The sequence below is a fragment of the Corvus moneduloides genome, chromosome 3, assembly GCF_009650955.1.
Source record: "Corvus moneduloides isolate bCorMon1 chromosome 3, bCorMon1.pri, whole genome shotgun sequence".
NCBI classification, from domain to species: Eukaryota; Metazoa; Chordata; class Aves; order Passeriformes; family Corvidae; genus Corvus; species Corvus moneduloides.
In genome coordinates, this window is record NC_045478.1 from 802,211 (window position 1) to 822,879 (window position 20,669).

The window sequence follows — 20,669 nt, forward strand, 5'->3', positions numbered from 1 at the left end:
GCCACCCGCCAGCTGCTGCCCAGCCCCGCGCTGGAGGCTGGGCTGAGATAAGGGATGGGTGCAGCACCCGGGCTGTCCTGTTTATTCTTTATTGGAAATCTTGTGCAAGAGCACTGCTCCAGGGGGAGAGGGGAGCTGCCAGGGCCAGAGGAGAAGGGCCGGCTTGGGTTTAGAATCGCGGAATTGTTTAGGGTGGAAAAGAAAACTGAGATCATCATCGAGTCCAGCCGCTCCCCCAGCGCTGCCGAGGGCACCACTGACCCGCGTCCCCAAGTGCCACATCCACACGGCTGTTCAATCCCTCCCGGGATGGGCACTCCAGCCCTGCCCTGGGCAGGTTAATTTGGGGGTTTAACCCCCCCCAGGCTGCGGGGGCACAGCAGCGCCCTGGGGCGCTGCAGGCGGGGGCTGGTCCGCACCCGCTCGGCCGGGCAGGGCTGCAGCCCGTCGGATGTGACTCATCCTGGAAGCTCATCCCGCTCCTCCCCGGCCCCGCCGGTGCCTCTCCTGCGTCCCCACCGCCTGTGGGACCCTCGCCGCCAGCGGCACGATCGTGGCTGAAGCCTCTCCGGTGCGTCCCGTGCCCGCGTGGCGTGGAAGGTGCTCAGGGTAGCGGGGTGGGCTGGTGGCAGCGATCCGGGCCGGGCTGGGCAGAGCTCCTGCACGGCTCCCGGTATGGAGGGAGCCCAGTCCAACCCCGCCTGGCCCTGTGCCTCGGCTCCCCGGGATGCCCAGGGGTCCCTCGTGCCCGGCAGGGCCGTTTGTGGGGCAGCGCACGGGGCTGTGCCCGTGGAGCCAGCGCCGGGGCAAAGGTTCCTTTCGCTCTCCTGGTGTTGGGCACGGACCCGGAGAGAGGTAGGAGGCGGGGGGATAAGAAGGAAGGGGTCGGGTCCCGGCCGGGCGGGGGAGCCGGGCGGTGCCGGTGTCCTCTACGGGCTCAGGGCACGGGCGAGCCGGGGCTGGTGCCACCGGGGTGCGCCGGGCTCTGCGGTGGGTCACCGCACTCACGGGCGGTGGGTCCCGGGGGTCGCGGCCCCTTGTGCTGGGGGGGCAGGGGTGGGTGGCATGGACGAGCGCGACAACCCGCGACTGTGTCCCCCCAGGAGGGACCCTGGGATAGCGGTTTGCCAGGGTGGGGGCTGGGGGGGTTGTGTGGCTGGCAGGACATGGGGGGGGCTGGTCCGGGGGAGCCCCCGCTGACGGAGCCCCGTTTGCAGGGAGCCAGAAGTGCCCCCGTGCCCTGCCCCCGGCCCCACATGGAAGCCCCGGCGCAGGATGGGGCTGAGGCACCCTTGGAGAGGTGCCCCGAGGCTGAGGTGAGAGAGGGCAGGGGCTGGGGACCCCCCCAGATAACTGCATCCCGGGAGTGGAGGACAGGGGGACATCCATGGGAGGGGGATGTGAGACCCCCACAGGTGGAGGTTTGGGGACCCCCATGGGTGGGGGTTTAAGGGACCCCCTTGGGCATGGGATGGCGGCTCCCCACGGGTGAAGGATGGGGGGCTCCTACGGGTTATCTGAGGATCCCTGGGGGTGGAGGATGGGGGACCCCCATGGGCCGAGGACGGGGACGCGGGTGCAGCCACCGGCATCAGTGCAGGGATGCGACCGAGGGCTGCGTTCAGGCTGGGGCGGGGGCACTGTGCCACAGAGGTGGCAGCGTGACCCTGTGGCTTCCATGGGGCTGCAGGGCCCGAGGGGACAGCCCGGCTCCCCCTCTCCTCCCCCGGCGGGGCGGTGGTCGGGGGCCGAGGTGGGCTCCTGGCTGGCGGCGCACGGCGGCTCCGGGGGGCTGGCGGAGCTGGCCCGGGAACACGCCCTGACGGGCCGAGCGCTGCTGCGCCTGACCGAGGGGTCCCTGCGGCGCATGGGGGTCACCCCGCGGAGCCGGCGCCGGGAGCTGCTGCGGGAGCTGCTGCGGCTGCGGCTGCAGCAGGAGATCCAGGAGCTGCGGAGCATCGCTGGCGGTGAGCATCCCCCGCGCCGGGGGCACGGGCGGGGGTGGGCAGGGGCTGCACCCCTCGCGGGATGGTGTCACCTTTCCCCCTCTCCCCAGAGGGAAGATGATGTCCCTGCCGATGTCCCGGAGCCTGTGGGAGCAGAGGAGATGGCGTGCGAGGCCAAAGCAGTGGGGACTGAGCAACACACGCAGGAATAGTGCTGGAGGAGCCCCGAGATCACTGCGACCCCCTGAAAAACCCAGAGCCTGCCCGGTGCAGGAGTAAATAAGGACAGCAGAACCCTAGAAGCAATATTTGATCCACGAGTCTGGGCAGTTACCCCAGCCAGGCAGAAAGTAGTCCCAGAACTGATCTTGTAGTGAAATAGGGGATCACAAACACAAAGGCACTCATTGGAGTCCTGAAAAAACTTTTGAAATGTTTGCAAAATGACTCTAACGTCTAAAATGACTCAGATTGTACAATCCAGAATCAAACAAAGTACAGTTTGTTAAAGAAACAGCCCTAACAAGGCCAATAAAGTAATGCCAGGAGCCGTAAAACCTGGAAATGTTCCGTGTGAACACTGGCAGAGTGGTTTTACTGAATTGCCCAGAGAAGGGGGGTATAAATCCCTCCTAGTTCTGGTGGATACCTTTTCTGGGTGGCCAGAAGCCTTCCCTTGTCACACCAACCAGGTTAGGGAAGTGACTAAAGCACTGCTGAATCAGATAACACCTGGATTGGCGGTACCTTTGGGAATGTCAGCAGACAGAGGTTCCCACGTTACTGCAGAAGTGATACAACAGCTTAGGAAAGCCTTGGGAATAGCTTGGGATCTTCACACTCCTTACAGGCCCCAAGCCAGTGGCAAAGTGGAGTGAATGAATTCTACAAGCAAATTGCAGCTGGGTAAAATATGTCAGGAACCCTCCTTGACCTGGGTCCAAGCCTTCCCCGTTGCTTTGCTTCGAGTTAGAATTCAGCCGTGGGCCACCAGCAAAAGCAGCCCCTGTGAGCTGCTCTGTGGTCGGCCCTACCAAGGGCCACATTCCAGGAAACACACACGTAAAAGGAGGGCTTGGTTTGAATAATTCCCTCATTTCTCTCAGTAAAACCTTACAGGATTTGCAGCGGGCAGTGGAGATCTCCGGACCAACGGGATTGGACACACCAGGGCACGAGTTCCCACCAGGAGATTGGGTCTGCTTGGAAGGCTGGGGAAGTGCCCCGCTCCAGCCCAAGGGGAAGGGACCTTTCCAAGCGCCATGGACAACTTTTACTGCGTTGAAACTGGACACAGTAAAACTGTGGATACATTGCTCCAGAATCAAAAGGGCCAAAGCCCCTTGGGAAGAAGTCAAGAGCTTGTCACAAGCTGTTTTACAAAACCGAATGGCACTAGGCCTTGTTTCAGCACCACAAGGAGGAATATGCACTGTCATTAACCCCAGTGGCTGTGTACACATTGGTTGAAGTGATAGAGTATCTACAGATGTCCAGGAAATCTGGAAACAAACCCGAATTTTACAAGGCACAGCTCAAGACGCCACCTCCTGGGGATTTGAAGAAATCCGGACCAAACTTCCTTCAGGGGTACCCAGCTGGACTCGGTAAAACATCTGTTTATAATCGTCACCATAATAATTGCTGTACGGCTTTAGCTGGCATCAAGACTCAGTGTTGCAGCTGTTGTAATGCCTTACACTCTAAAACGAAATATAAATATTAAGAGACTGGTTCCCATAAGGAACGTAGTCTCAAGCAAAGGGGGGACTTGATAAGGACAGGAGAGCAGCACAGCCGTGGGAAAATAGATAGAGGGTGTAACTCAGGCAAAGAGAAGTCATGGAAAATGCCAGCTCAGCTCTGCAAGGCTGACAAAGCAGAAGTTATGTAAAACAACAATATTGCCCTTACTCAAATGCGGGGCTCGAGGAACAGCCACGTAAAAAGGACGCCAGACTTCGAAGACAGACCCTGAAGATCCATTTAAGGACTTCTGATAAGGGGAGTGACTATGCCAAATAAAGCCAAGTACGTGGGGGTAGCTAATGAATATGCAATCAGCGTGTATGAGAAAACCTCTGCTCATCCAACACTCGTCAGGATCGGAGGAAGGATCCCCCAAATGACCAGTGCTGCAATGAAGAGCAGCTGCTTTCTAATACTCAAAACTGTGTTAGAAAGTTTCTATCCAGCCGATTTCAGTGTCAGTCTGGCGCGTTCCACAGCGCAGAATTGCAGCCTCAGCTGGTTTTTGTGCTGCTTCCAGTTGAGTGTGATATTTGTGTCCCATGTCTGGTTGATGTACCTTGTGCTGATAACAAACCACTGTCTCTCCAGGGCATGCACTACACCAAAAGAATCCATCCAGATGTTGACTTTCTTTCACCCAGCTCCAATGCCCGTGTTAAAGCAACCAGTTCATCCTTCGGCACAGAAACACCCAACGCTGGAGCCTTGGATTCAGTGACCTCGCTCAGGGTCATCACCGAGTATCCGACGTGTTTTCCATTGCAAACAAAGCTACTTCCATCCATGTACAGCTCCCAGTCTGGGCTCTCTATCGGGCTGTCCTTTAAATCCGGTCGGCTGGAATAAACTCCTGTGATTGTTTGCAGGCAATCATGTCCTGGAGTACTTTCTACTTTGGTGAATGACAGAAACACAGCAGGATTAACACCAGAGGTGGGTTTGAAGGTCTGAAGTACCCCTTGGTAGACAGGCAGTGGCCCCCCTTTTGTTCCAAGCCTGTCTGTGCCATTGATGCCATGAAGATTTTTTGCCTTTTCTTTTATACCCCTGTTATACCTTTTTACAACTTCTGTATTCTCAGTGCTTTTTCTCTACATTCTTGGACTTGTTTGCCAAGCTAAGAGACTAAACATTTTAGAAGCTTCGTAGCTGGGGATCAGTGTGCCCCAGAGCCCAAGGTGCTCTCCAGAACACATTCTGTAAACCAAGATAGAACCATCCAGGAGAAGGCTCCTTGGGAAGGGGGGCTCACTCCAGCCTCTCATTGGGGAATCTTTGACAGATCTGCTAATTAGTAACACCTATAATGTTATATCCAATGTTGGGGGGGGGGACACGGAGACACGGAGACACAGAGACACAGGGAAAGACTCGGTGGGGTGCATTTCAGTGCATATGACCTGGACGTGTGCACCTAAGGATCCTTAAAATAAATACCAAGGTAAAATCCCTTTTCCCCTTCTAACCGTGTATGCCTCTTGATTTTAAGACCTGGAAAAGGCATCACCATCTGTGGCACAGAGACCATCCTGCTTTGTCCCAGAGTCAATTTAGGAGCTTCCTGAATCAACAGCACCATAGCCATGACTGCTCACAAGCAGCTGGGCCATCCTTCGTGGGATCTGTTAATCCACTGCTTTTCCTATTTCTCCTGCTCCCCCTGTTCCCTGCCCTAGCCTTGGCCGCTCCCTCGGTTTCTCCCTATTTGTTCTGTACCCCAGCCCCGCCCAGGGACCGCCCTTGGGCCCCTGACAAAACCACCCCGCACCCAGACCAGGTTGTCTCTCTACCTCTGAACATCGTGGGGATGAGATGTGATTAAAGCCATCTCAAACCCTCATGAGAGACCCTTCTCTGCCTCCTTTACCACCACTGCATTGTAACGCTGCTGGCTGCCGGAGCCAGATCGAGGGGCTGTCCGAAATGGACTCCGGGATGCGACTGTCGCACAGCCCTGGGTAACCCCTGCTGAGCTCTCAGGGAGCTGCAGCCTGCTAGGCAGAGTCCAGCGGTTACAGCAATCCTTGGCATAAGGGAATAATTCAGAAGATCTCATGCGATCTGGCAAGCCCGAAGATGGAGCCCTCATTAGTGTTTTCTTAAATTGTTTGAAAGCAGCCCAAGTGTCATCAGTCCATATAATAAAATCTTTACGGGCAGCTTTAAAGGCCCATACAAAATCTGGACCAATAATCTGAAATTACTGATCCACTCCCTGACCATCCTGAGAAAGGCAAGCAATTCCCTCACTGTTCATGGCACATGCTTACTTTCCTTTGACCTCAGAGAATTTCAAAACCCAGGAAGGTCACAGTCTTTTCATCACTTGGGTCTTCTCCCTCAATACCCTGTAACCATCTAATCTTAACAAGTTTCACAATTCAACAGTCAGGTCTTGGTCCTATTCTTTGGTTTCAGTGCCTAGCAGGACACCATCAGCATATTGCAACAGAGCCCCTCGTGGATTACAGGACTCTGTTCTTCTAATTTGTTTGCCAGTTGATTCCACAAACCTGAGAGGCTATTTTTTAAATCCTTGTGGCAGTGCAGTCCTGCCTGTGGATTTTCCCACTCAAACACGAGTGTTGAATGCATGCATTGAAAATCCCCTGCCAAACCCCAACGCTCTGTTACTGCCAGGTGTGGGATGTCTCCTGCCAAGAAAGCTGCAGCCAGGCACTGCTATTTCTGAGTGGAAAGTTGCAGTGGGATGCCAGAGGTCAGGTTCTTAACAAGTGTCTGCAGATAGCCTTGTGGCCAGCTTCTGGGCAACCTCCTTCTGTAAATGTATGGGAGAGGGGGAAACGGGGCCCTCGGGAGTGTTCACAGAGGTGTCTGTTCCTGCTTTGCTTTGGACAAGGGCTTGGAGGGACAGGACACGGGGAATGGCTTCCCAGTGCCAGAGGGCAGGGCTGGATGGGATATTGGGGAGGAATTGTTCCCTGGGAGGGTGGGCAGGCCCTGGCACAGGGTGCCCAGAGCAGCTGTGGCTGCCCCTGGATCCCTGGCAGTGCCCAAGGCCAGGCTGGACACTGGGGCTGGGAGCAGCCTGGCACAGTGGGAGGTGTCCCTGCCCATGGCAGGGGTGGCACTGGATGGGCTTTGAGGTCCATGAATCTCTCTTCCCTGGTGATGGATTAACGATGGGTGTTTGTTTCCCCTGCAGCCGCCCGGACACGTCGTTCATCTGGTTCCTGAACCCGCTCAAGTCCATCAAATACCTCATCTGCACCCGCTACAAGTGGCTCATCATCAAGATTGTGCTGGCCCTGCTGCTCCTCATCATGGTGGCCCTGTTCCTCTACAGCATGCCGGGATACATGGTCAAGAAGCTGCTGGGAGCGTGAAGGGTGGGAGCCTCTCCCGTGTCCCCAGCCCCCGGCACAACCTTCCCAGCTCCGTGTCCTTCTCCTCCCTGTGACCTCTGGGCAGCCCTGGGGGCATCTCCTCCCTGCTGCTGCTGCTGCTGCTGCTGGGCCTCCTCTTTGCATTCCCCCTCTGTGGGTCCCACTCAGGCTTTAGTCCCAGGGAAGTGGGGCTGGAGCACGGCACAGATCCCCAGACTCTGCATCCCTCACCGGCGCTGGGAGAGGTGCCCAGCTGGCTCCTGTGGGAGTCTCCGCGGCCTCTGCCCACTGGGGTCGTGGCTGGTGCCTTCCTGGGAATCAGGGGAAGGAGACGGGAGCTGGGGCTGCATCCCTGGAGCTGCGGGAGGGCTCCAGAAAGGCTCCTTGGAGGGACGTTCAGAATCCAGGATGGAGCAGGGAGCTGGGCTGGAGCCGCTGGGGATGTGCCGGCCCCACCAGCGTGAGGGCACAGAGCATCCCCCGTGCCTGTCCCCGCTGCCAGCACCGTCCCCGCTCCACTCGGAGCTCTGGAGGTCACATTCCCCGGCACAGGGATCCGTCCCACCTCAGGAATGCTGGACACGGTGCCCCAGCAGGCCCCGCAGAGAGCCCTGGGGTGGGCCGGGGGCAGAGCCTGCCCTTCCCTCCCACGGCTCCGGCAGAGACTGGGACGTGTCCCACAGCTCAGACGTCTTCCCAAGATCACCCAGCCCGAGGTGGCGCTGGCTGGACATCCCCGGGGCTCAGGGCTCCTCTGGCACAGTCTGAGCTCCCGGTCTCCTGCCGGATTCTCCGCGTATTTTGTTTGGCTTGGTAATTCTTGCGGCTGGAGTCCTTCTGGCCGTGTGTCCTGGGGAAGGGCTCTTTCCTCGGCTCTCGGCGGTGTCCAGCTGCTGCAGAGCCGCCTTTCTCAGCTCCCGGTGTGCAAGATCCCCACTGAAGAGCTGAGGCCATCTCAGCGATGTTTGAATGAGGATATTACTGTCCCAGTCAGTCAATAAAAACCAGCTTTCATGTCTGGGTTCTCGTGGTAGTGGGGAACCCCCTCGGCTGCTTTTCCACACCACTTGTCCTTCTCTGCTCTGCCCCGCTGCTTCCTGGGCACATCCTCTCAGAATTCCTGCTGCCTCTCCCCAGTTCCTGTGCCCTGGGCCAGGGGGGCAGCTGGGCAGGGACACCCCACTCGGGGCCCTCCAGGGTCTGTCGCAGAGAGGGAGGAGGTGAGGAGGGTTCCCAGGGCTCCGTTGCTCCGAGAGCTCTCCCAGGGTGTGGAGGAGCGTGTCCACCTCACAGCACAGCTGGAACAGCAGCAGCTGCCCCCCGTCCACAGCACCTCGGGATGCCCTGCTCCCTGCTCTCCACAGCCATCCCAGCGTGGCCCCCATGCTCCTCCACACCAGTGCCTTCACCCTGGACTGCATCATGGAATCCCAGAGATTGGGAAAGCCCTCGGAGCCCATTGAGTCCAACCATCCCCCAGCACTGCCAAGGCCACCATTGCCCCATGTCCACAAGTGCCACATGCACATGGCTTTTAAACCCATCCAGGGATGGGGATACCCCTCTGGGCAGCTGTGCCAATGCCTGAAGAGCTTCCAGCAGGTTGAGGCAGCTTGAGGCTATGTCCAGGTGTTCCAACAGAGCAGCTCTGAGCTGGTGTCAGGCCTCAGATTTCCCCTTGAGCCACGTCTCCTGGCTCCTGCAGGATCTCCCTTCCAGAGAACATTCCCTACCACAGCTGCTTCTCCAGCCCTCAACTCCACAGGGCTTCCCCGCCTTGTTGGAGGAAATCCCAGCTGGGCTGCAGGGGCTGCAGGGGGCCAGGACAGACCCCACACCTTCTCCCTGCCTTCTCCTGACTGACTCGGAGCTCCCCTGGCTCCCTGGAGCCAACCCGGGCATGCTCTGGGGCAGGTGGGGCCTTGGGCATGGGGGGCGAGCCAGAGGAGCAGGACCAGCACAGCCAGGGAACAGGTTTTGCAAGGAAGAGCTCTCAGCCAGCAGAACCCAGCTGTGAAGCAGCAGCTGGGGGGTCACAGAGCCCCTCTGCAGCCCCTGCCCCCTTTATTACACACTGCCAAAAATGCCCCCAAATTCCCTTCTGGAAAGTGTCCCCAGGATTAATGAAGTGACCCAGGGAATCCCGGACTGGTTTGGGTGGGAAAAGGCCTTAAAGCCCATCCCATCCCACCCCTGCCATGGGCAGGGACACCTCCCACTATCCCAGGTGGCTCCAAGCCCCAACCAACCTGGCCTTGGGCACTGCCAGGGATCCAGGGGCAGCCCCAGCTGCTCTGGGAATTCCAGCCCAGCTCCTCCCCACCCTCCCAGGGAACAATTCCTTCCCAATATCCCATCCAGCCCTGCCCTCTGGCACTGGGAAGCCATTCCCTGTGTCCTGTCCCTCCAGGCCCTTGTCCAACATCCCTCTCCATCTGTATTTACCTGGACATGCATCCAACTAGCACAGTTTACAATATTACTATTAAAAATCAGTTGTATCCCAGTACTCTTGTGATACTAACTAATTACAGCAGCAGTCAATTATAGTAGTAATTATAAGTAATTATATTCATAGCAGCAGTCAATAGCAATAATAATTACATTAATATTATATTAATTATTGCAGACGTCACCAGCAATCAAAATTAATGCCAGCAGTCATCAATAGCAGCAATCAAATCCACATTACATTATGGATCACTACAAATTTATCACTGCTGAAGAAAACTTACACACGCTGTAACACTAAAGAAACTTATGAAAGATGACTTTATGCATCAATCTGTCAATAACAGAGATGCTGTGCTGCCCCTGCTCCTTTTCCTGATGGAGCACCAGCCCCAGGAAGGGCTGAGGGCCTCACCTGCCCTCCAGGTACCAGCACAGCAGTTCAGGGTCAGAGCTCTGTGCAAAGAGCTGAGAGTGGAGCGTCAGTCAACTCAAACCACGGCTGGAGCGGAAATTGGGCTCTAATCCAAATCATCTGACTCCAAAAGAGTGGTTCCACTTTCACATTCTGCTGCACTAAAATGCCTGATTTCTTGGAATTGTTCTGCTGCTGCTATAAAAGGGAAGCAGCACTGAGTTAAGAGCCAGGGCTGGATAAAAACGGACTGAGATGGGCTTCTCTCAGCCCGGGAGCTGCGGGTCCGGAGGGGGACGGTAGGACCTGGGATGGGCTGTGGGGCTGGGAGGCGGGAGCAGCCCGGAGCGGGATCTTGTTGGGCTCCTGCCTCCTGTTGCCTGTGTTTGGCCGTGTCTGGGGAGATGGCCGGGCAGGAGAAGAGGGGTCCGAGGGCAGCGGGCGGGTGGTGTCTGCTCCGAGCGGGGGCTGGAGGAAGCCGCCTTTGCTGGCAGCCGGTTTGGGGGAGCTCGGGGGAGCCGTGAGCGCTGCGGGGGCTGAGCTGGGAGGGGGCCGGGGTCAGAGCGGTGGGAGCGTTGAGTCGCCCCAAACCAGGCCAAGAGACACTTCCGAGACAAAGCCCAAGAAGCCGGTATTTGCTTTATTCAGCATGCTGGGTGTGCTGGGATCACTCCTCCTAACACACACCCCCCAGGCACAGAGCAAATTACAAGATATGGTTACAGTTTATGCATATTCGTTTTTTTCCCTAGAAAGGTGGGGTTATGCAAACTATTTCTTGGAACTCGTTATTATAATTAGCACACAGGAGCGCAGGCGCAGGGCTCCCTGGTGGTTGTGCTGGTGGTCGTTTGATGAAGGCTGCATCTTCTTCCTCACTTTGCACTTTTCACCTTTCTTTCCTAGGCATGCGCAGTCTCTTGTCAACTGTTTCAGCAGTTTCTCTCCTGGTTTTAGCAAGCTCTGTCCTTCATTTCGGCAAGCTTTGTTCCCTATCTCTTGCCAAGTTACTCAGCTAGCTTGTACATTTTACAATTTATCTTATTCTATCCCCAGTAGACCAAAGCATGCCCAAGTACAATGATTTTAATCCTTTCATTCCCGCCTTCTCTTGAAAAGTTGTAAATTCTTTTACAACTCCTGCATTTCTTGGCAGTAGAGTTCTTTTTTCTACCTTATTCCTAAGCTTATGCTTTCGCCATTGTGCATAGGCGTTTGAATTCTACTTGCACAACGTAAATAAGCAATTACTGCAAATGCACAACATTAATACACATACTACTGTCATAACTGCAACAAAGACTAAATGCTTAAGCCAGGAGAAATCAGGTAACCAAGATGTAAACATATGCCACAAACTGGCCGACCAAGCAGTGTCATCTTTAGTGACCTCATGCAGCACTTCGGTATGTTTCCAAATAGTGCGAATATTCAGGTTATTTGTTTGCTTTGATCTATGTAAGTGCAACAGCAAGCATTTACCAAAGTACAAACTTCTCTTATTTGAGCTATAATCATGTCTAATACCGTACGACTTTGAAAAACTACATCTTTCAAAGATTCCATTTCAGTCTGTAGTCACCTAAGTGCATCAGCTGTTGAGTTAGCTGTAATTTCCATCTCAGCTGAAATGTTTACAATTGCTTTTTCTAACTGTACTATTCCTAACGTTGGAAATAATGCACAAACACAACTATGGAAGCCGGTTCCCTATTGAATTAGGGGGTTATTGGGGCCCTCTGATTTCATCTCCATAGCTCTGAACTGTTCCTCCCAACTTCTTTCTTGGTTCATATCAGGTGGCTAAGGTGAGATAGCTGGCAAAGCAGTGGTTTTTTTTTAGTTTTAAGTGTTTCTGGGCCTTTCCATCACCACACAGCCACCAGTATCCAGGTTCTAAAGGGCATTTGGCCCACCAAGGAGGGCCTGTCCTGTTGCGGCCTAAGGCAGTGTAGTTAGTGTCCTTTGTTTAAACAATGTATGATTGAGGCACTTCTACAAAGGGGAATCACAATCAAATGTACTCAGATTTATGGTGTTAGTACAGTTAGGATCTCGCTGAAAGATAGCAAAAATATCAGGTGGTATAGGGCACTTAGTATCATTCCTGCACTTACTTTTTACTTTAAAATGATATTCTGGGGGCAAATCACTCAGCTGGAAGCTCTTTCCCTCATTCTCAGTAATGTTATGTGTGCAGTTCCTTTGTTTACCTTTCTTTTGGAATGTTCTCGTCCAGTTTGTGGAAGGTATTCCTAACAGTGGAATTTGCCCATTTTCTCGAGGGATAGCAGTGCATATTTAGCAATTAGAAACATTGAAAGAACTTGTAAAATTCCTTACCCATTGCAAATAAGCATTTCCTGACTATGCTAAACCATCATTCACAGGTATGCTTAGTAAAATCATTATATGTGACAAAACCACACATTATTTACGTTAAAAGTCCCTGCAACCTGCTAAAAAGCGACAAAACATAACCAGCTGTTCATGATTTGTGGCTAAGTTTTAGCTGTAGTCCATCTGGTGATTGGTCAGACACAACCCATCGATCTTCAGGTGCTTTCTTCACTCTGGAGTAATGAAGCCAGGTTGGCTTTCCTTGTGCCTTTACAGCTGTATGAGTTGCCAGCAGGGTCAGGTGTGGTCCTTCCCACTTCTCCTGCAGAGGATCACTTGTAAGAGACCTAACATACACCCAATCTCCTGGATTTACATCATGGAATGGCTTATTAGGTTGTGTTGGCTGGCAGTTTAGAACTTCAGTTCGTATTGATTGCAATTTCCTGCCCAATTGCTTGACATAATCAATCAAGGAGTTCTGCCCCACCAGAGCCACACTATCATTGGGAACCACGTTTGTCCCATAAGGTCTCCCATACAGAATTTCAAAGGGAGTTAATTTCTCTTTGAGTCATGCTTTTACTCTAATTCTCAGCAAAGCCATGGGTAAAGCTTGATACTAATACGAGTTAGTTTCTTGACAAATGTTAGCTAATTGTTGCTTTATTAAATGATTCATCTTTTCTACTTGTCCACTTGCCTGTGGCCTGTATGGCCATGTAGCTGCCCTTGCATTCCTAATAGATGGCTTATTCCCTGCACTACCTGGGCTACAAAGTGTGATCCCCTACCAGAATTAATTTCCCTGGGCACCCTAAATTGTGGAATAATTTCCTGTACTACAGCTTTAACAGCATCTCTAGCCTTATTTGTTCTACAAGGGAAAGCTTCTGGCCAGCCTGAGAAAGTGTCTGTGAGGACTAAAAGATACCTGTGTCCCCCTTTTCTAAGTAATTCAGAGAAGTCAATTTGCCACACATCCCCTGGTAAAGCTCCTTTAGGGATAGTTCCTGTGTTTAGCCTCGCAGTGATATTAGGGTTGTTTTTGAGACAGATTTCACAAGCGGAAGTTACGTCCCCGATTGTTTCCTTTAGTTCTGATGCTATCACTTTGTCCTTTAAATGGTTATGTAAGGCGTGAACTCCCCAGTGTGTTTTAGAATGTTTGCTCTGGATAAATAGTTTTAGCAGTTTTCTGGTTATGACTATGAGATCCTTTATCCTAGCCCACCCATCTGATCCTTCTTGTCCCTTTTCTTCTTGTATCCAATTCAAATCATCAGTGTCGTATGGTGGGGTTTTTTTTTCCACCCATAAGGATGCTAGAAGGGATTAGAGCTAGGGCTTGAATCTGAACCCCACTGGCTGCTGCCTTTGCTGTTTTGTCTGCCATAGCATTTCCCAGTTCAGGGATGGTGCTGCCCTGGGAGTGTCCCTTACAATGCATTGCAGCTACCTTTGAGAGTTTAAGGCTGATTCCAGCAGCTGTAAGATTTCAGTAGCATGCCTAATTTCTTTCTTCTCTGAGGTTAATAAACCCCTTTCTTTCCAAATAGCCTGGTGAGCGAGTACCACCCCAAAAGCATACCTTGAATCAGTCCAAATGTTGATAGGTTTACCCTCGGCTAATATCAAAGCTCGAGTCAGGGCTATTATTTCAGCCTTTTGAGCTAGGTCCCCACAAGTAACAGATTTGCTTCGATGATGGCATCTGTGGTTGCAATTGTATATCCAGCAAACCACTTACCATTCTTGACATAGCTGCTCCCATCAGTGAACCAGTTGTCTGCATTTTCTAGCGGAGAGTCCTTCAAGTCTGGGTGGCTGGAGTAAACCGCCTCCATGGTTTCAATGCAGTCATGCTATACAGGCTCCTCAGCAGCCCCACCCTGGAGGTAAGCTGCTGGGTTTAAAACGTTGGTTACTCGGATACTCACGTCCTCTGATTCTGCTAGGACAGCCTGATATTGAGAAAGCGAGATGAGGTTAACCAGTGATTTCCTGTATGAGCACTGCCGACACAGTATGTGAGACAAAAACAGTTATCTGCTGGCCCAGTGTGAACTTGAGGGCTTCCTCTGTGTTCAGGGTCACGGCTACTATTGCACGCAGGCAGGTGGGCTCTCCTTGGCTGACCACGTCCAGCTGCTTGGAGAAATGAGCCACTGGCTTTTTGTACGGTCTCAGCTTCTGTGCCAAAAGTCCCAATGCTGCTCCTTGCCTTTCATGTGAAAACAACAGAAAAGGTTTCATGACATCTGGTATGCCCAATGCTGGAGCTTGCATTAACTCACGTTTCAGAGTTACAAATGCATTATTAGTCTCTGGTGTCCAGCATAGGTGAGTTCCCCCGGTCTCTTTTCGGAGTTGGTATAAAGGTTTCACAATTAATCCATAGCTGTAAAACCACAATCTACACCATCCTGTCATTCCCAGAAAGGTTTTAATTCTTTGATTGTAGTTGGCTGGGGTATTTGGCAGATTGCCTCTTTCCTGTCGTTACCCAGGGCTCTTTCTCCTCTTGCCAATTCGTATCCAAGATGTGTAACTGGTTCGAGAATGAGTCACGCTTTCTCGGGAGATACTCTGTATCCACTTAGTCCTAGGATATTCAGGAGGCTTACAGTCCATGCCTTACAATCCTCCTGAGTTTTGGTGGCAACTAACAAATCATCAAAGTATTGCAGAAGTGTAGCCTCTCCAGGTGGTGGTATCCAGGTCTCTAATTCTTTGGCTAATTGATCACCAAAGACTGTGGGGCTATTCTTAAACCCTTGTGGCAATATAGTCCATGTAAGTTGGCTCTTTCTCCCTGTTTTAGGGTTCTCCCATTCAAAAGCAAAAATTTCCTGACTGCTTTCAGCTAATGGCAGTTTAAAGAAAGCATCCTTTAAATCTAAAACTGAAAACCACACCCAGTCATGTTGTAATTTTGTAAGTAAAGTGTAAGGATTGGCCATTACAGGATGCAGTGTTTTTGTCACTAATTTCCTGTATCCAACCAAAAATGGATATGTTTGTGGATCATTTGGGTCCCAATGTGGATCTGTGGTAGGGAAAACGTTACCTACATTCCCGTGTAGTATTCCAGTGGCTATTTGTCCCTGCACGTGTGTTTTTGTTGCAGATACTACAGCTGCTTTTTCTGTCTCAGTTAACTCTGATAGCATTAAATTTATATCCTCCCAATCAACACCTTGATTTCTAACAGCCAATATGCTAACAGTCCTTGGGCATCAGGGGGTCTTGCTCTCTTTCAGCCTTAAGTTTTAAGCATCTTTGTCCTATACTGCATGAGGAGCAACACCTCTTCATGTGGCTTTTTCCTTTTGCTTCTTTTTCTAACAACAGGACCGTCGTGTCCTGTGGTGCTAAATTAATGCCACGCTGCTTCTGCCACTTTGGTTTGTGTCTTAAAGTAAAGAAGCAGTCGGCGTAAAACATCATCCTATTTGTTCTCCCTCTTTAAAAATAACATTAACTGGAGTAGGGTGTCATAGTTTAGGGTCCCATTCTCTGGCCACTTTTCACCATCATCTAATTTATGCAGTGGCCACCATTGATTACAGGACTTAATCAGGGTGCTCTTTTTCAAAGTTCCCCTTGGGATTCCTCCTAGCTCCTTCCAGTGTGCCAACACACACCCTAATGGACTTTGCTGTGTTATCTCCTTGCTTACTGATGATCCCATGGTCTCCTTCTCCTTTTCTCCTTCTGCCAATCAAACCTGCCTCTGACCTACACACTTTCTCCCAATCCTTCTCTAAGACTTCCCAGGTCCGGGGAACCGAGTCCTTTCTCCCACACACTAGGGAAATAATGATTGCCTTTTCAGGTTCCTTTGCTCTCCTTGGCCACACTGCCCTTATCCTCTGCCAATCTTGCCAACTCCTTTCTGTGCTCCTGTCTAGTGGCTATTGAATCCCTTCTCTCCCTAGCCTAAAAGTGAGCTCATTTTCCCACCATTTACGGCACTGTGTATCTCTCTTAGTAAATGTACAATACTATCTTCTCTGACAATGAACACAATCACACTAAGTCCAAGCCTCAAAATTCCTACTCCACTACAAACAAGGAATTTCAAGGAAAAACCCTGGTGGTACTGTGTAACCTGGTGGTGTTGTATTTATATCATGTTGGGGATCTGAATGTTCCTAGTCCAAAGCTAAAAATCTTTCCCCTCCAATAAGACAATCCACCTCCCTCCAGATAACAAGGTTGAACCCCAAACAAATGGTTTATATGATTTATACTCATTTACTTGTTGCACCGGTTTATATGATTTATACTCATTCACTCCTTGCACAGCACATCTCTTTCACTCTTTCTCACTCTCACTCATTCCACAGTGGAAGCCACAGAAAAAAAGAAAAAAAAGACCCACAGTAAAATGGCAACACAACAAAAGACAATAGCAGTGATTCCACAGTAAATACCACAATAACGCAGCAGTAAAAAGCAACAAGACAGAACAAAATAACAGCACGACAGTGGGGTCCAACCCCTGGGGCCTGCAACCCCTAATACAGCAGCAGAGACTCTTACCCTTGGGGCCTCCAGCTCCTCTAAGAGTGGGGTCCAACCCCCTGTTCCTTAAAGGTACCTTTTTTTTTTGCCTAGTACTAATTTTGGGAGACTGAGTCTCCTCGGGGCTTTCAACCTACGCTTGGGGACTTGCACCCCAGACCCGCGGGTATTTCTGCTTAACAAAAACAGCAAATACCTTAATTTGGTGCAGATGGTCCTTCTCTGTTCCCACCATAAGCCAAAGGACAGCTGAGCTTCCCCTGAGAACTCAGGGTTGCAACTGGGAGGTCTGCTTACCCACGGATCCGGCAGCCGAGCAGAGTTAGGGTCCCATCTGGGTCGCCAGTTGAATCGCCCCAAACCAGGCCAAGAGATACTTCCGAGACAAAGCCCAAGAAGCCGGTATTTGCTTTATTCAGCATGCTGGGTGTGCTGGGATCACTCCTCCTAACACATACCCCCCAGGCACAGAGCAAATTACAAGATATGGTTACAGTTTATGCATATTCGTTTTTTTTCCCTAGAAAGGTGGGGTTATGCAAACTGTTTCTTGGAACTCATTGTTTTCATTAGCACACACGGAGCGCAGGCGCAGGGCTCCCTGGTGGTTGTGCTGGTGGTCGTTTGATGAAGGCTGCATCTTCTTCCTCACTTTGCACTTTTCACCTTTCTTTCCTAGGCATGCGCAGTCTCTTGTCAACTGTTTCAGCAGTTTCTCTCCTGGTTTTAGCAAGCTCTGTCCTTCATTTTGGCAAGCTTTGTTCCCTATCTCTTGCCAAGTTACTCAGCTAGCTTCTACATTGATTACAATGTATCTTATTCTAGCCCCAGTACACCAAAGCATGCCCAAGTACAATGATTTTAACTCTTTCATTGTGAGTGGCGGGGGAAGGAGGAGGGATGCGGGGGGATGGAGGGGCAGACTGAAGTCTGCAGAGGCTCCAAGCCTGGCCTGAGAGCTGCCAGTGGGGCTGGCCGGGAGGGTGAGAGCCACTGTGCCCCAAGGACAGATGGGGCTGATGGCCATGGAAAGGGAGGGGGTCCGGGAGGAGACTCTGCGGTGCCAGTGTGTCAGGTGGGAGGGAATGCAGTGCTGCCGTCTGGCCGTGGTGGCACCGGCAGTGGCCTTGTGGGTGACAGCCGTGCCCCCAGAGAGCCTGGAGCCCCAGCTCTGCCCAGGCCCAGGAGATTCAAGGAACATTCAGAGCCCAACCAAAGCCCGAAGAACTGGAGTGGGAGTTTCACTCAGGCACATTCCTTGGCTCCGAGCTCAATTCCATGGAAATCAATCACTTCTCCTGACCCCTTTCCTGCCCCTGGGCATGGCCATGGAAGCAGTGGGACATGGGACATTGTGGCAAGCTGACAGCCTCAGGTTGCCAGGAGCAGCCAAGAGACATGGTCAGGGGCTGGAGGCCATGGCCTCTGCTCCAGGGAACGCTGGGAGAAGCTCCTGTGCTGTGGGTGTGCTCATGTGTGTGAGCACATGGGGTGCACCTCTGTGTCTGTGTGTGCTTTCACATGTGCACGCGTGTGTGTGTGTGCAGGGGGGAGGGTGTGCCCTGCCCCACTGCTGGCTCTGTGCTGGGTCCTGAAAGGAATGAGAAGGAAGTGTCTTTACAAACAAACTGTGGGCCCGATGGTAGATAAAGCCAGATACTGAGAGGTGAAAGAAGCAATGGGAGGAACCATAACTTCCGTAGAAATTCCACTAATTGACACAGACTGTTACTCACTCAAGACTGTGCTAATCCCTGGATTTAGAGAAAAAGAACAGAGACACGAGGAAAAGAATGGGGGGGGGGGGCAGGGGGGTACACAGTAGAAAGGGGGTTTATATTAAGTGATTTGGGAAAATCTGTACCTCTCAAGTACCTCAACCAGTGGGGAAAGAAAGAGGGAAATGCGGCCGGAAAATTAGGATAAAAAGGAGGCTGTGTCCTCTTAACAGTTTGAGATACCCCATGGGAAATGCCCACGACCTCTCCCTTTATTCAAATAAAGTTACAGGACTCCTCTGTCTCCTTTTTGGACATAAACCTCTGGTGTTTGTGGATTAATTTTCCTGACAGTCCTCAGACTGCTCCAACACCTGGGAACATGTATTGGTTTCACACAGCCTGGTTTTTGGTAGCAAGGGGGCCACAAAGATGGCTCCTGTGAGAAGCTGCTGGAAGCTTCCACCATGTCCAGCAGAGCCAATGGCTGATGGCTCTGAAGATGGACATGCTGCTGGCCAAGGCTGGGTCAATGAGAGAGGTTGATAACACCTCTGTGATGACATATTTAAGAAGAAAATCAAAACAAAGGTGCACAGTTTTTTCTTCCAGCCAGAGACGAGGAGGAGGTGAGAACACCTCGGGGAAAACAACAGGGTGACAACAATGCCAGTGAAGAAGGAGGGGGAGGAGGTGCTCCAGGTGCTGGAGCTGAGATTCCTCTGCAGGCCATGGTGAAGACCCTGGTGAAGCAGCTGTGCCCCTGCAGCCCCTGGGGATCCACAGGGGGTGCAGAGATCCACCTGCAGCCCCTGGGGGAGGTGCCCGGGCCGGAATGGGTGGATGCCTGGAGGAGGCTGTGATCCAGTGCAAGAACCGGTGGAGAGAGAGGCCTCTGCTTCCAGGCTAGAGCATCCTTGTCTTGGAGGACTGCACACCGTGGAAAGAGAGAGTCATGTTGAAGCAGTTTTGGGAGGGCTGTGTGCCTGTGGGAGGGGCTCACGCTGCAGCAGGTGTGGTGTGGCTGCTGATTGTGAGAGTGAACCCACGCTGGAGAAGTTCAGGAGAGCTGTCTCCTGTGGGAGGGAGCCCACGGCCTCACAGGGGAAGGAATCCTCTCCCAGAGCAGCAGAAGGAAGCCCCGGTGATGAACTGACCAAACCCCCGTGCCCTGTCTCCCTGCGCTGTTGGGGGGAAGGAGGGAGGGACTGGGGGGAGAAGGTGTTTTAAGGGCTTATTTTACTTCTCATTGTCTTTCTCTGATTCTGTTAGTAATAAATTCACTTTGCAACCTTAAGTTGAGCCTGTTTTGCCCTTGAAGTGTTTCTCCCTGTCCTTATCTCACTCATTAAGTGTTTGTTAATTATTTTCCCTTTCCGCTGCCCAGCTGTGGCAGGGGAGGGTGAATGAGCGACTCTTGTGGGTGCCTGGTGTTGGGCCCATGTCAAACCATGACAGAACATCCCACTGCTGGTGTTCCTCCTCTCATGTCTCCCTCCCCAAACCCAGGGTGTTTTGCTCCAGCCCCGTGGCTTCCTGCTCCAGGGGGTCCCACAGCCTTGTGTCGGTGCTGCAGGAGGAGGAGGAACCCCCTGCCAGAGCATCAGCCTCTTCTACCACAAAAGCAGAGGGAGATTTTGGGAGTGGCCTGGCATCCCAGATCCTTGGTGCTGGCACGCTTTGTGCTCACTTGCTGCACTGGAAAACATGGTGGGAGCTGCAGCCCTCGAGCACAGGGAATCAACCCTATTGTCCCTGGGGTATTATTAATGGATCCTCTGTGGGTTTGCTGGGATGGCTCTGGCTGCAGGAGCTGTGCTGTGGGTCCCCGTTTCCCATCTTCCTTCTTTTGGCCTTGCTCCAGCCCAGGGAACTTCCCCAGCCTGTGTGGGCTCAGGTGGTGTAGGCTGATGTGTCTGAAGGTTGTCTCCGTGTCCCTGGGTTGTTCAGGGCATGGAGCTGATGTGATCGCACCAACAAGCAGCTCCCCCCATCCCTCCCCTCCTCAGCTCCATCCTGTTCTGAGGTCTGGCTGCCGTCAGCCCTTCCTATGGAGGCAGGAGGAGCACTGAGTCCACCTCTGCAGCTCTTGGCATGAGAGGGACATGGAGCTGCTGGAGTGAGTCCAGAGGAGGCCAGGGAGATGCTCCAAGGGCTGGAGCCCCTCTGC

The 20,669-nt window shown here is 52.5% G+C and overlaps 1 protein-coding gene and 1 long non-coding RNA gene across 4 annotated transcripts; both read left to right on the forward strand.

Moving 5' to 3' along the window:
* The first annotated feature begins 100 nt into the window (after positions 1–100).
* Positions 101–8,059, forward strand: LOC116441995 (sterile alpha motif domain-containing protein 12-like). Of its 3 annotated transcripts, XM_032104498.1 has the most exons (5): positions 616–855; positions 1,218–1,316; positions 1,691–1,967; positions 2,057–4,631; positions 6,865–8,059. In XM_032104498.1, exons 1-4 carry the CDS (start codon positions 676–678, stop codon positions 2,065–2,067), a joined length of 567 nt encoding a protein of 188 aa, XP_031960389.1. In that variant the 5' UTR covers positions 616–675; the 3' UTR covers positions 2,068–4,631; positions 6,865–8,059. The 3 variants fall into 3 exon arrangements, 1 of the variants encoding a protein (XP_031960389.1); XR_004239331.1 differs by lacking the exon at positions 616–855 and adding an exon at positions 101–600 and having other exon boundaries at positions 1,218–1,967; XR_004239330.1 differs by lacking the exon at positions 616–855 and adding an exon at positions 101–571 and having other exon boundaries at positions 1,218–1,967.
* Positions 8,060–10,010: 1,951 nt separating this feature from the next.
* Positions 10,011–16,694, forward strand: LOC116441388. Its single transcript, XR_004239050.1, has 2 exons — positions 10,011–10,210; positions 14,054–16,694. It is a non-coding gene; the product is annotated as an uncharacterized LOC116441388 (long non-coding RNA).
* Positions 16,695–20,669: the final 3,975 nt, after the last annotated feature.

Excerpts from the sequence above, each read along its gene's own strand:
- LOC116441995 (XM_032104498.1), top strand. The coding sequence starts at position 676 with ATGGAGGGAGCCCAGTCCAACCCCGCCTGGCCCTGTGCCTCGGCTCCC. Across the intron at positions 856-1,217 it reads GGGCACGGACCCGGAGAGAG|GGAGCCAGAAGTGCCCCCGT; the intron begins GTAGGAGGCGGG and ends CCCCGTTTGCAG. Across the intron at positions 1,317-1,690 it reads AGAGGTGCCCCGAGGCTGAG|GGCCCGAGGGGACAGCCCGG; the intron begins GTGAGAGAGGGC and ends ATGGGGCTGCAG.